The sequence below is a fragment of the Micropterus dolomieu genome, linkage group LG01, assembly GCF_021292245.1.
Source record: "Micropterus dolomieu isolate WLL.071019.BEF.003 ecotype Adirondacks linkage group LG01, ASM2129224v1, whole genome shotgun sequence".
NCBI classification, from domain to species: Eukaryota; Metazoa; Chordata; class Actinopteri; order Centrarchiformes; family Centrarchidae; genus Micropterus; species Micropterus dolomieu.
In genome coordinates, this window is record NC_060150.1 from 40,398,174 (window position 1) to 40,412,506 (window position 14,333).

The window sequence follows — 14,333 nt, forward strand, 5'->3', positions numbered from 1 at the left end:
AGTTGTTCTCAGATTTTTTTTTTGTCCCGTGTTTATTTCCAAACATCTACTTTAAAGATTAAGTGACAGACACGCATCAAATCCACGGTTGATAAAACTATTTGAGTGAAAAAAAGAGCAAAATAAGCTATTGGTTAGTTGTTTCTTTGCAGCCCTTTGAATTCTTTGCATAATAATACCCTTTAGTTACAGATCGAGGGAGGAAGGAGAGGGGAGGAAACTACTGAAAGAGGAGCGACTGCCTGTCCAGACAGTGTGAAGTGAAATGTTGTGGGTTTAGGAAACTAACGGCAGACCGGACCGGGGACTATATAGGCTACTTTCAGAGCTGTAGCCCAGTCTTTTGAAAAAAAAATCTTTTATGCCGAGGATGACAGAAAAATAATCTGTCGTTGGATCGATATTGCCAAATCAATGTTGCGTGGGCGGTATCTTTGACTCTAAAGTCTGTGTCTATTTTTTCTCAAATCATGCCACGTTTGTGATGCGCAGAGCAAGTCCTCCTCCTCCTCCTCCTGTTTACGCACAGCTGCTAATAGACCGCTCAGAGCTGACGGACCGAAAAGTTACCGACGTTGTTTTTACTTGTTATCCAGAATATTTATTTCCAAATTTCTGTGGCCTCGACCCCTTCAACCCACAGGTCCGCCGACCCGCCCCAGCATGCTGGACTGACGTCTTGAGGAATGGCATCGGCTGTGTTTGAAGGCACATCGCTGGTCAACATGTTTGTCCGGGACTGCTGGGTCAACGGGATCCGGAGGCTCATCATCAGCCAGCGCGGAGAGGAAGAGGAGTTTTTCGAGATAAGGACAGAGTGGTCTGACAGGAACATTTTATACTTGCATCGGAGTTATTCCGATCTGGGACGGCTGTTTAAAAGACTGGTTGAGTCCTTTCCTGAAGACAGAAGAGACCTCTCCAAGTCTCCTCTGATTGAAGGTTGGTCGGGAGGGAAATAGCAGAATGTGAGAGTTAGACTATGTGACAGGAAGTGAAGATAGAGCATTTAATACAGTATCAAAGTATCACAAAGCCTATATATTTTTGGGGTTAAATTCTGACCAGGGGAGTAACTACAAACTATGGGGCCATAGGCTATATGTATGAAGTGACTGGGGCCCCCTCAACTTTCTCTTCATCTGCGCTACTATTTTTACTTGGCCTTATCTAGCAAACATTTGGCATTTTTGCTTAATGACATACTTAAATAACTCCCAAGGCTATATAAATTGTTGGAAGCTAGATTAAGTTTCTGACTAATTATTGAACAAACCGTGTCAGCTCCTCAAGAAGATCCTTCTCCACTGCGCTGCAACATGTAGCCTACCTAATACAGCTAGGCTATATCATTACGGATCACTTTTTGGACTAGTCACTAGACTCAATAAGGGTTTAGGACTATATAGTTATCTGCTTTTGTTTGAACAGGTTAATATTTAACAAAGTCCACTGTCAGATGTTGCATGAACCAACATGCTGACACCTGTGTTTCTAATTCTTGTCAATATTTGGGAGCTAAAAGGCTGTATGGTCTGCTGTCACCTCTTTGCTGCCTAAAATTTGTATTCCCTGGGGAAAACCCCTGAAGCACCGACACTGACTTCCATATGGAGGTTTACTTTCTGCATCTGACGCATCACAACTCTTTAGGAGTAGTGGATGCTGCTGGGCTGTTTGGGCAGCAAAGATCTGGTGCTAAGGAACCAACCCCAGTTCTGAGACCAGTGCTTCGATCAAAGGCAATGTTAAATGTATTCATAATATCTTATGCAGGTCCTTGGTGTGGGAGTAAACACAAATAAAGCCCAGGGAGAACTTTCAGCTTTGCAGAGAAAGGAATAGGGCTGCTGTGAGGTGACAGTTGACACAGCATCACAGTTCTCAGTAACGCATCATTCTGCGCTACGCTTCACTCAGACAGTGACATGCTTTTTAGATGAACTAAAGGAATATGTTATTTGATATTGGAGATAAATGCTTTTCACAGGACAGCGAGAATGTGAGACATATATGTTCTGTGTGTATATGGGCAAATTAATAGTTATAGTTATATATATAGTTATTGTTATAACATCAAATATTTAAGATGCCTGATTAATAGAAACATTGTTTTACTTTGAGCAAATGAAACCATTATTAATGTTCATTAACCATCCATGAAAAATAACTACATTGACATTTATGAAAAGGTGATGTGACAACATCTGCTAGTTCCATCTGGTAAAACTCTAAAACAAAGTTTTAGGCCGGGCTTCGTTGAGGGTGTATCGCCTAAACCTATTGCCCTCAGAGTTGGGATCTTTGACACTGTGGTGCGCTGGCACTGCCAACAGGTTTGGCAGAGCTCCCAGCTTGTTCTGTGTGTATGATCTCCCACACAGTCTCCTTGGCACTTCTCTTTTGTCTCTACTCACTGAGCCTATACAGTGTTTTGGAAACATCCCTTTAGTGGCGACTGGAAAGCTTTGCTTCCTCCCCATGCACTGAAATAGCTGACAGGGTTGTTGACAGCTCGCTGCTTTGCTGCTGCCAGTGTGCAGTGCATTTTGGGAAGCGACATTTCAGATCTCATGACTCACTTTTCTCTTCTTTTTTTACTGTGTTACTTCATATGAGGAGTCGTCGTGTTACTTTAGTGACTCAAGCTGGTTTGAAAAATTTCATTGATAGATAGCAAGCCCCGGTGTTAATAACAATAACAATATTTCATCTGCATCCCCTATAATTGCAACTCAAATTGAAAGTCCTCATGAAAAGGTCTTTCTTAGTCCACTTTGCTCCAGTTTCTGGCTCTGCTCATGTTTTCCTGTTTCTGTGCTGCGCCCAGGCAACAAGGAAGGCGTGCAGAGCTTTCAGACTGATGTCATGATGAGAGAGAGCAAGAGAGAGAGATACAGAGAGAGGGTGACTGGGAGGGGAGTGGACTTCCCATATTTAGTCCTTCTGGTCTGCGAAGGCCGCATAACACTTACCTTACATGTGACCCCAGAGTGAACACAGACAGGAAGTGATTGCTCACATTCCATCATGAGAGGCAGATTCCACAGAAGCACGTTGACACAGGCTGTGTCTGAAATCACTCTGATACTGTAATAAATAATATTAAATATTAAATATTATTAAATAAAAAAAAATTAGTTTAGTTTAGTCATAGTTTCAATTGGTTATTAAGGTGCTAATCATCTATAAAAGGAATGGCATTGGATCAGGTTTTAGTTTTTAGTGTACATGTTCCGGACTCTACATTGTTCCTTTCATTTGAAAATTGTTGTGTGAATTATGGAATAGATGCATTTATAGACAACTTGAAGCGTGTTATCACACTTTGATAGAGAGCAAAACCCCTCACTTCCACTTCCGCCTAATGGGACCATATTTCAGAAAAAATATGTATGGTAGTCAATGGTGAGAGACAACAAATGTTTTGATCCTGTTAGAATTGTGGCCAGAAATACACATATGATGTTTGTCAATTTAAAAGGTAATTTTTAAGTCAAGAAAGGCGCAGTTTATCGTAAAGCAGTAACGTAACATTTAGTTTTGTGTGAAACCGCTCAATGAACGACATCCATTCTCACGTCACCACCATGTTAATGGTGTATTGCTTGCTAATGTTTATTGCTTAATAGCTAGGTAACTTAGCTGTGTTCAAATTATGTGTTTAATCCAAGAACTCCTGTTCCTTTTATTACTTCATCTACACATGAAAGTTCTTTGACATTAGCTTCAGTAACGTTAGCTTCAGAAATGTTCGCTTCAGTAATGTTAGCTTCAGTCATTGAGAGAAAAAGTTATGACATCACATATGCGACTTTTGGGTTTGTGGTCTTTAATGGTCTGTAATTACGTATTTTCACTTATACTTTCAGTTTTTTGACAAACTGCGACTTTCTTGACTTTCTCTGATAAATATGAGCCTATACTACAGCCAGCAGCTGGTTAGCGTAGCTTAGACTAAACACTGGAAATAAGGGGAATCAGCTAACCTGGCTCTGTCTGAAAGTAACAAAATATGTCTACCAGCACCTGTAAAGCTCACCAATTAATAGTAACAACATATTATTGTTTAACACTCCAGGAAGTTACTGTGTCTGGTCAAGGCATAGACTGGCATATATCCTCCATAAAATCACCTTAGCGATCATTTTTACATGTCTGTTTTTGAATGGCTGTAGCCTTAAATTTAACGGCAGACATGGGAGTGGTATCAAACTTCTCCCCCAGCTATTTTCCCAAAATGTCAAACTATTTTAAACTCTATGTAAGGACAGCTACTGTGAGGCTCAGCTACAGAGCTCTGAGTTTGTGTTGTTTTTGTAACCTATAAAAAAACCCAACAACTTAGCAGCTGTTTAGTGAGAACCATGCCAACTTAACTAAAGGTGAAGTATTGATTGTGAATTTTAATTTGGTTACTTGTGATGTTGTGATTATAGAAAAATAGCATTGCTTTTAAAATATGGAAGCTTAAATAAAATTTCATTAAGAAAATATAAGTACATATGTAGATAGGTAATGAGTTTGGACACAGCCACGTACAGTACTAATACTTGTACACACCAGGAACAAGAAATAAAACATAATGTAACATAACCTGAACTTCTTATGGGCCTGGATACTTACTGAGGTTTGATGTTCTCTTTGACTTGTTTACTGAGGCATCCAGAAATAACTGTGGAGAGTTAGTGGTTAGGTGATAAAGGGTTAGGCTGCTGACATGTGCTTATCAGATCTGTGCAGAGGATAGCTGTGAAATAGCTGGTGCTTACAACATCTGATGACTGTTCAGATAATGTGTCTGAGGATGACTTGGACACAGTCAAGTTCCTACTTCTACTATGTTATTTCAGCTAATTGACAAAGTAGCTTGTCAACATGGCATGCTGTTACAGAACTTACAGACGAGCAACTTTAGTGTGCAATTACAGAAATGATGAGGTGGCCACATCCACTAAAATTTTATGTATCTGTGTAATTACTGTTGTTACATTTTACTAACTGGTTGCACTAACTGGCAGATAAATACACACTTAATCTGATCTTCCAATATGGAGATAATTAAGAGTGATGGCAATAAAGAAACAACCAAAACTACCTCCTGGCTAAAATAGCAGCAGGATAATATTCTTTGAAGCCAAATAAAGAAGTGTTTGTAGGACAATTAGACTTAATGGGGCCTGAATGAATACTCTCAGAAAGAAGGCAGAAAACGTTGAATAATTATATGTAACACAATAGCTCTGGTGCTAAGGAACCAACCCCAGTTCTGAGACCAGGGCTTTGATCAAAGGCAATGTTAAAAAGCACAGGGAGAACTTTCAGCTTTGCAGAGAAAAGAATAGAGCAGTATGTGACACTGCAGCCAGGAAGCCCATTCAGGAAATAGACTTTTTTTCACAGGAAATTGGAGGAATTCACTCAGGGAACCTGGAAGGAAATAAAACATAGCAGTATTTTGAGTCTATGTCTTTAAAGACATTTTCCAAAGGACCCTGTAATTGTGACAGCACGGTGACCTAGTGGATAGCACTGTGGCCTCACAGCAAGAAGGTCCCGGGTCTGAACCCTGGTTGTCCTGGCCTTTCTGTTCTCTCTGTGTCTGCGTGGGTTTCCTCTGGGTGTTCCAGTTTCCCCCACCATCAAAAACATGTTAGTTAGGGTCTCCGGTCAGTGCCGTTTGACCTGGCACTGCATTTCAATCTGGAGTTGGGCCCCTGGTGCTGTACTGCTCCGTTCAGGGATGGGTTAAATGCAGAGGATGAATCTCATTCTATACATGGATGTGTATGTGACAAATAAAGTACCTTTACCTTTACAGCAAATCTGAGATGAAATATACACAGATGAATATTTCATAACACCGTGTGCCACAGAGGTGCACTAGGAGGGGTTGTCACTGGCAATCCAGTGATGCACTGCAATTTTGGTGTCAACACTGATAGCATTTTGTGCCGCCCACCTGCTTAGACCATGTCAGCAGTGCCACATTTTTTTGACACTTTAATTGATGGAGGCGACCCACGTTACCCTCTCAAAAGTCAACCAAAAATATCCTTTTATTCACTGCTTTTTATAATGCACTCTTCGACCTGTAGACATGTCTGACTGCACAGCATTTATTCTGATCATGGTAGTGATAGCAGGAAGGCAGAGTAAAGATGGATTTCTGATTCGAAACAGCATCTGTCATCCACAACAGTTTGCTTCTATGAAAGTCTTTCAGCTAATTAACATCCCTCATATCCTTCTGAAGGCAGAAGGTATGTGTTGAATCTACTCTCTCTAATTGACATGCATCCTCAAATTGTAACTACACAAACAGATCCACTGTGGTCACAATTTAAATATTGCACAACAAGCACCAAGATGTTGCAAAAATAACTGCACATACTTCTCTTTTGCACATCAGCCAGGCCTGTTATACAGTATACTGGTATTCTACGAAGCCTTATAAATTTATAAAGTAAAATTCCTCGTCATCTTCATCCTTACCTTACTTAGTGTTGAGAATATTTACATATTGCACTGAGATACAACCAAGTTGTAAATGCAAACTTGACAATAATATAATTTCAATAAAGGTGAAAACCACATGCAATACCTCATTCCTGATTTTATTTTTATTTTGTTATTGCACTATGGTTGTAGTTATAAATTAAAATTGTATTATTGTAAATAGAGTCATGCATCCTCAAACAAAACATTGTGACCTATGACCTGCCATTATTTCTAGAAATATTAATAAAAAAGAGACATCATCTGCATATTGATGGAAATGGATTTGGGCTGCTAAATATTTTCCCTTGCAACTCTGTGGATCCCAGACAAGTTTCCACTCGGGACAAGCTCCTCTGTCTGGACATTCCACTTGGGACAATGTTATGGTGGAGAAAACAGCTTTTTAAGAGGATGAGATGACTTGTGATGATTGTCACCAGACCCTAACACACCCTCTGATAAAGCATGATAATAAAATTCTTCCCAATCCCAACCCTGGATGCGCTGTGTGCCTGCACCTAAACAAACAAAAAGTTTAAAAAGCATTCAGGATATAAACTTTACTAATCTGTTTACAAGGACAACAACGAAACAAGACTGGGTGTGGTTTAAAGTCTCTGTGATGAAGTTATCAGCCAGGCTTTGTTTCCGTTTAAGAAACAAAGCCTGCTGTTAACTGATACTGACTTGAAGCTTGTCAAGGCTCTGTCTTTGGTACCAAATCTCTGAATCAACCATGAGTATCAACTATTTCACAAAATGGCGTGCACTATAACAACATTGATTAAACTAATGTAATGGTTTCCAATATTCTGGATTGGAGATGTCTTGTTTTAAGAATGCTGTCCACATCTGGTAGCAGTCTGTATAGTTGCCTTAATTTACATTACATTTCACATTCACTCATGCTTTAATCATGTTACAAAATTAAATTTTGGCTGTAAACTCTCTAAAGCATCATTACCAAAACATCCATATTGTTATTCGCCTTAAACAGAATAACTTAAACTGACTAAAAACTTGACTCAAAGCTGTCCGGTTATGACAAAATAACATATATCAGTATAAGTTTTAAACATGTACGATTTGTTGACAAAGAGGTCAGTATGATTGTCAGACTGGGTGGGAGACTCACTTGGTTCCTTGTGATGATTTAACTGCCCAATCGCTCTTCACATCCTTGTGGGTATGATGTCATCACTGCTGGCCATTTTAAATGGATGAGACTGTGACTGTGCGTAGAGTTGCATTAGGCTCCCTTAGTCAGTCCTTCCATGTAACAGTAACCTCTGGTGACTACGTTTTGTCTGTACCACTTAGACACTCAGACAGCCTCATTGGTGCAGCCACAGTCTTCATCATTATTCTTCTCACCACATCCCTTTGTCAGCATGGCAGTAAATGATGCTTTGCTGACTGTTGCTCACATGGGCGGCAGCCTTGGATCGCTAAAAGTGCTGATTTTACACTCCCACTGCCTCTTAAATTGCATTCCTACTTTCATGCAGGATTAACATGTTATCTCAGACATTGCTCTGTAGCTTTTCTCTCTACCACTGTTATTTGTTTCCTCTGTTATTACTGCTACTATGCAAATGTATGCAATTACACTGACAGTTGTTCAGTGCCTCTTTATACTGTGTTCTTGTTCTAAAGACAATGATAAGTAGTCTGTTTTGTTCCTCCTCCTGCTAGGAGTAAATATCAGGGGGCATTGTTAATAAAAACGTTACTGTACAGACTGCTACCTTTTCACTTGTGTTTGTGGCAGTCTTTTCCCAGACTAGGGATAAATTCAGACATGTCTGGCTTTTTGTGTCCTAACAGATAACAGTCTTGGCAGCAAAGGTCGTAGCAGGGGCCCTTTTTTCAATCTCACAGGCACACAAATAGTTACAATTAACAAGTTGTTTGTGGGACAGTTTCGTTGTACATCAGACTCTTCCGTTCAGTGTTGATTATTTTTATATTTTAAAATATTTTATGTTATTCTCTGGGCTGTAGTTATTGATTCTGTTGTATTGTATTGGATTTTATTTATACAAACAAACACCTCACTGACACTGTAAAAACTAATTCTAAGGTTATAGGCTTCACAAATGTGGATTAATTGCAAGGTTATTGGATTGAATGACATTGGATTGCAAAGGTGTGTCTAATAAACTTTTAACTGTGCATTTTGGAACATATTTTTGAAATCCTCACACTTGGACTGATGATTTCCAATGTTCATATTTCTTTGTTTTAGGGCTCGTAAAAATCAAAGAGGCAAACGACATCGAGGAGAAACTGAACGAGGTGGAAAGACTACTGAAGAATGCTATCAACATGCCATGCAAGGTCGGTCATTCAAATATTATGAGTACTTTATTAGCATATTCACTGTGCATTAGAAAGTTTACATTGCGAGTAAGAGGTAGATGTTTGGAAACGTGCAACTATGCAGACTAAATGACTAAAAACCAGACTCACTCACAGTATTCCCGGTCAGAGGTGATGCTGACTTTCTTTGAGCGATCGCCGCTGGACCAGGTGCTGAGGAATGACAAAGTCCACAGAATCCAGCCGTGCTTTCAGAGTCCAATCAAGATATCAGGTATACACATCTACAATTATTTTGTAACAGAGTAAAGATGGAGCTAATGTTGACCTAATGTCATGTTGACTTAACAAATAGCACTCTGTACCTTTTAGAAATCATGCGCTCCAATGGATTCTGTCTGGCCAATACGGAAACCATCGTATTTGATCACAATCTCCCAGAAGAAAAGGAGAGACCCTCATCCACTGACTCTGTGGAACATACGTGAGTATGAGGACCAATCCACATTACTTCTGTCATTGTCATGTTGGCGCTTTCATAGATTAGATTACTAATTGTTTCAATCATTAAATCCATCAGCAAGCTTGTTGCAGTGTAACACAATTTACCTGCTTGTTGTACACAAATATAAGGATTTCCACGTTAGCTCTTGAGTATATACTAAGTGTTTTGGTGAGTGTGGGAGTCCTTCAATGTGAACCAAACACAGGACCCTCCACCCACGCAGGAAGTGTGTCTGTGCACCTCTTCCTTCCCTGGGTGTGTGTAGGAAGCAAAAGAGGAACACATTCCTCTTGGTACTTCACTCAAAACAACACTTTATATCATTCTTACATAGCTGAAATGTTTTACTACTGCAACCTTGTACTAACAAATAAAGTCTCTATGGGTTGATATAGACAATCAACACAATCAAATGCATCACACTTTTGATATCTAAATTAAACTACACAGGTCCATCCTGTCCTTGGAGTAACGTGTCTTTCATTTTATTGCCAGGTATGAGGATGGAACAGAGTTTTTGCCAATGGAAGCAGATGTGTGTGATGAGGAAACAGAAGCATATGTCACCAACCTTTCCTACTACCATCTTGTCCCATTTGAAACTGACATCCTGGAATGAGGAACCGATGCCTGTTGATGGACGTATGTCGCTGTCATTGAGGAGTATGTACTCTTAAATGGAACCTAGCTATGCAACGCTGCACATAGCTGTTCCAAGTAAATGCTGCTTATTCTAGAGACCCCTAGAGTTGCTTACATTTCTTTAGCCGATTTTGGAGTTGGGCAGATGTACAGGATGCACCAAAATGTTGCAGAAGAAGAATCCAACCGCAGCACCACTTTGTTTTTGCCACTTTAAGCGACGCCACCAGTGTGCCTCATTCGGAGCCTTACTTGACTTGACTTTCAGGTATTGTAACACAACCTGTGGCAGCAACGATGGAGGTCTTTCAGTCATTAGGCAGATGCAAACAGCTGGAGAGGTTTTTAAACATGCTGCTTTACCACTTCAAAAGACTTTAAATAGCATCAAAGACATCATTGTCTGTAGTTTGGAGTGTGACTGCAACCAGAGGGCTGCACAACAACTGAACTTTGGAGGCAAATTTACACTATTGGACCATTCACTGTTACTTAAAGTTATTATAATTAACCGGCACTCTTTCATTTTCTATCTTAGTTGTTTTGTCTTTATTCTCTAGAGGATCTCCATGATGCCACTGGCCTGGTTGATATATGTGAGATATGTGAGATATGTGATGCATCTGCAAAGCCTATTGTCTTCTCATTTAAACTGCTCCCTGAAGTGTTATCCACAGTGTTACCACTCTGGTGTTTTTATTCCTGTGGGAACGCAGGAAGCTGTCACAAAGCTTTGTGTATGATATTTGTTTATGGTGCAATTTCCACCAGCATTTAGGAACATTCTGGTTTGTAAAATACCAGCTTGAAACTCATAGGGAAATTTCTAGTTGTGTTGCTGTGATATGCAGTTAGTTCTTTAGCATGGGAGTACTCTGAGAGCCAAGTGAAACTAGACTGCATGCGTTTGATAAGAGACATACAAATGTGTGAGTTTTTGTCACCGCTAAAGATAAAAGTAATAAAATTGAGAAGATTTTGTCCAAAGTCTTACTGATTTAGCAGAAAACAAAAACTTGATGGTAAATCGAGCAAGAATAATAAAGCTTTTATGCTAATAGACTCGAAACATGTGGTAGCATAAGCATTAGATACATTTGTTATGTGTATACACAGTATACTGTATATGTGTTTCACTTGGTTTTTGGACCAGTGTCGAATTAAAGAATATAAAACAAATATGTGGCATTATCATTCTGTCACAACTCTCTCTTTCCAAAGTGAGAACTTAATGCTGCCATTTTGAATGTTGGTGATAAGTGTCAGCTTACTGCTCCTGTTGCCATGAGTGATAAAATGGGGCAAAGAAAGCTTTGTTTTTATAGGTCAGTTGAGGTCATATCTGACCCGTTCTGTACGATGACGTGTGTGGGTTCAGTCTGACAGCTGACTGCAGTCTTACTGAATGTGGGAGTCTGCAGCTCAGGCCTGCAACGGGGGAACAAATCCTCTCTTTATCTAAAGAATACAAATGACCTTGCTGTACTAAAACTTTCTATAGGACAAGTTGTGTGAAATAGGCAAACACTTTTTTTTTTATGGGTCCTCCCGCTATAAGGATATTGCTTTCACTTCTCTTTGCGCCTTTTATGAAACTGTGGAACTCAGTAGAGCATCACATATGTTTTGAATGCAAGTGAAAGGCAAAAAAAGTATATTTGTGTAGGATTAACTATATGGATGTCTATCTGTCATTGTTTTGACATTTTTGTTAATGTTTTGTTGTTAATGTAGATATAATGTAGTTATTGTGGCTTTACAATGTGGGCTAATTGCTTGTGTCCAGTTTTCTGCCCCTCCAAATACAAAGGCATTCAACCCTTGAAATCTTGGCACACAAGGCTACAACAGGACGGTCCTCCGCATGAGTCTATTTAGTAACACAGTCATGATCACCATTCACCCCCTGAGAAAGTACAGCTCTTTCTCACGGTGCAAAACTATTTCTTTGTGTTTTATTCTTTTCTACAAGAATGACATATGGAATTGATGCACATTGTTTGGAAATAAAAGTTTGTATTGAGAAAGAAAGAGAAAACAGCATACTTGATTGTAAAGAATAATATTATTCAATACAAATTTTTATTTTCAAGGTCAAATATTCTCTCTTTCAAAGTGCAGTTTGATGTTTAACAAGTCCTGTGTTTAAAGATCAAATATCTATTATCTACCCAGGCTGGGGTAATGCATTATAAATAGTTATGACTAAAATGGTACTCAGCTGATGTAGTTCAGTGGCAAGGGTGAGTAACAAAATGCTTGTACTTGTGTTTCAGTGAATTTTAGAAACATATCAACATGCCTATCATGCCAGCCAGGGATGTGAGGATTCAGAGGACGACAGTGCGAGCGATAATATATTTTATTTATTTTGTAAACTTCAGCCAAACTCTGTGAAGCTAACCATTCTCTGCCTTGTAATTTCATTTTTTTATGTGTGCTGTGAGACGTGTTTAAGTGTGTAAAAATGACTGAATGAAGATTAATTATAATCTTTGAAAATGAAGTTTATGTGCTAACAAGTTTGATAACTTTAAAGCTATTCATTTTAGATACAAATTATTATTCTCAAAGTTTCTCCAAACAAATATGTTTCCAATAAAAGAAATGTTCATGTGATGTTTTTTTGTGGAAATCATGATTGGAATACATTTAGTGGCAATAAAAGAGGTCCAGAGGCTGTGGAACATAACTAAGTACATTGCTTAGGTACTGTATCTGAGTTCAATTTCAAAGTATTTTATCCTTATACAGTACATCTTCTCTACATTTCAGACTGCATTGTATTTCTTAATTCACCATGTGTGTCTGACAGCTGTTAAATGTATTGTCTATCACATAGTTTTCTTAGGTTAGGGGCCCACATACAACATAAATACATACGCCCATGTAAGACTCACATAAAATTATACAAACAACTCCATTAATACACAAGAGCAGGTGTGCAAAGCTGTAATAAAAAGTAGTGTCAGTCTATTTGGCTAGAGTTAGTAGTTACTATACAGATTCATCTTTTACATACAAAACATTGTCATCTCATAAAATATAATAAAGTACATAACGGTATGTCAAATAGTTAAAAGTAGACAGGGCCCAAACACTGAAAATCTCCGAACTCACTGCATGTCAGAGGGTATTGGAAAATAGATTAATTGCATATTTGTTTGGGAATTTGCTCCTCTAAAGTAGCTGGATCCTGCATCATTTAGTAGTCTTCCCCAATTCTTATTTGAAGACTTTTATTATTTGATTTTATGTTCTGCTGATATGATGCATATTCCTAAATCTGGGTCCAGGTAGTGTGTACTGTAAATCCGGCAGAGTAGTATTGTCTGGAGCGACATCTTGTGGTCAGTATCCCCTTATCCTAATTTAATACAGGTGGTAAAAAAGTTGATTTAATGGGAAATAATAATAATAACAATAATAATAAAAATAATAATAATAATAATAAACTGTATTTATATAACACTATTAACAACAAAAGTCTTTACAAGACAAAATAAAAATGGAAGCCAAACAATGTAAACAGTGTACAGTTATATAGCATGGAGCAAAAGGAGCAACACGAGAAAGAGTATAATAAGTGAAATAAAACAACATAAAATAATGTATTTTTAAATTTTAGACTTAAATTATGTGCAGCCCAGGGAGTCTGCGTAAATCCGCGCATGCGCAAAAGGTGCCGATTTACTAGCTGTATTTCCTGCTTGCTGTTTTCAGTCGAAGCAATGGCAGAAGTGAAAGCCTCCCTGATTTTTGGCGGTACGTTCACTTTTTATTTAATGTATATTTAACACTAGACTGTACATGTTATACCAGCACCTGTTAAATTGACTCTTGAAGGTCCTGTTGTTGAAACTGTGAAGCAAATTGATGCACTGTTAGCTGGGGGCGACAGCTTTAGCTGGTGATGCTTTGGTCATGAGGTTTCAGGCTGGAGGGCTGGAGAAAAGAGACGGTGCAGCTCTTGTTCACATCAATATAACATGTGCTTTATCTCTGTTTTAAAACTACAGTTGCAGCGGCTTTCCTAAGGCTTTCAGCAGTGCTTGCATTTGTTGAAGATCTAGATGACACGTAAGTGATGCTCTCCTCTGCTTCAACATGTCACCTTCCTGCCACTGTCACACTATAGCATGATCATGCAGTGCAACTTCCGAGTGTAACAGCGGACTTGATGTGATTGCAAATCAGAGTTTAGATGAGAAAAACTGGAAAAAACATGCAACAAACATTGTTTTTTTTTAAATCCAAACCTAGCATATTTTGTTTGATTGCTGATTTTTAAGGGTTCATCACATTTCCAAAGGATTGCAGTCTTATAAAAAACAGACGAAGGTTGTTCAAAGCCTGAGCAGAA

The 14,333-nt window shown here is 38.7% G+C and overlaps 2 protein-coding genes across 2 annotated transcripts in view; both read left to right on the forward strand.

The window, feature by feature from the left end:
* The first annotated feature begins 315 nt into the window (after positions 1-315).
* Positions 316-11,149, forward strand: pxdc1b (PX domain containing 1b). Its single transcript, XM_046059810.1, has 5 exons — positions 316-942; positions 8,750-8,841; positions 8,980-9,097; positions 9,196-9,307; positions 9,824-11,149. Exons 1-5 carry the CDS (start codon positions 687-689, stop codon positions 9,945-9,947), a joined length of 702 nt encoding a protein of 233 aa, XP_045915766.1. The 5' UTR covers positions 316-686; the 3' UTR covers positions 9,948-11,149.
* A 2,502-nt stretch (positions 11,150-13,651) lies between these two features.
* Positions 13,652-14,333, forward strand: part of tmx3b (thioredoxin related transmembrane protein 3b) — a 33,754-nt gene continuing 33,072 nt past the window's right edge. The window contains exons 1-2 of the mRNA XM_046059903.1: positions 13,652-13,735; positions 13,990-14,050. Of these exons, the coding sequence (XP_045915859.1) occupies positions 13,702-13,735; positions 13,990-14,050 (95 nt within the window). The 5' untranslated portion in view covers positions 13,652-13,701. The remainder of the gene's footprint in view (positions 13,736-13,989; positions 14,051-14,333) is intronic.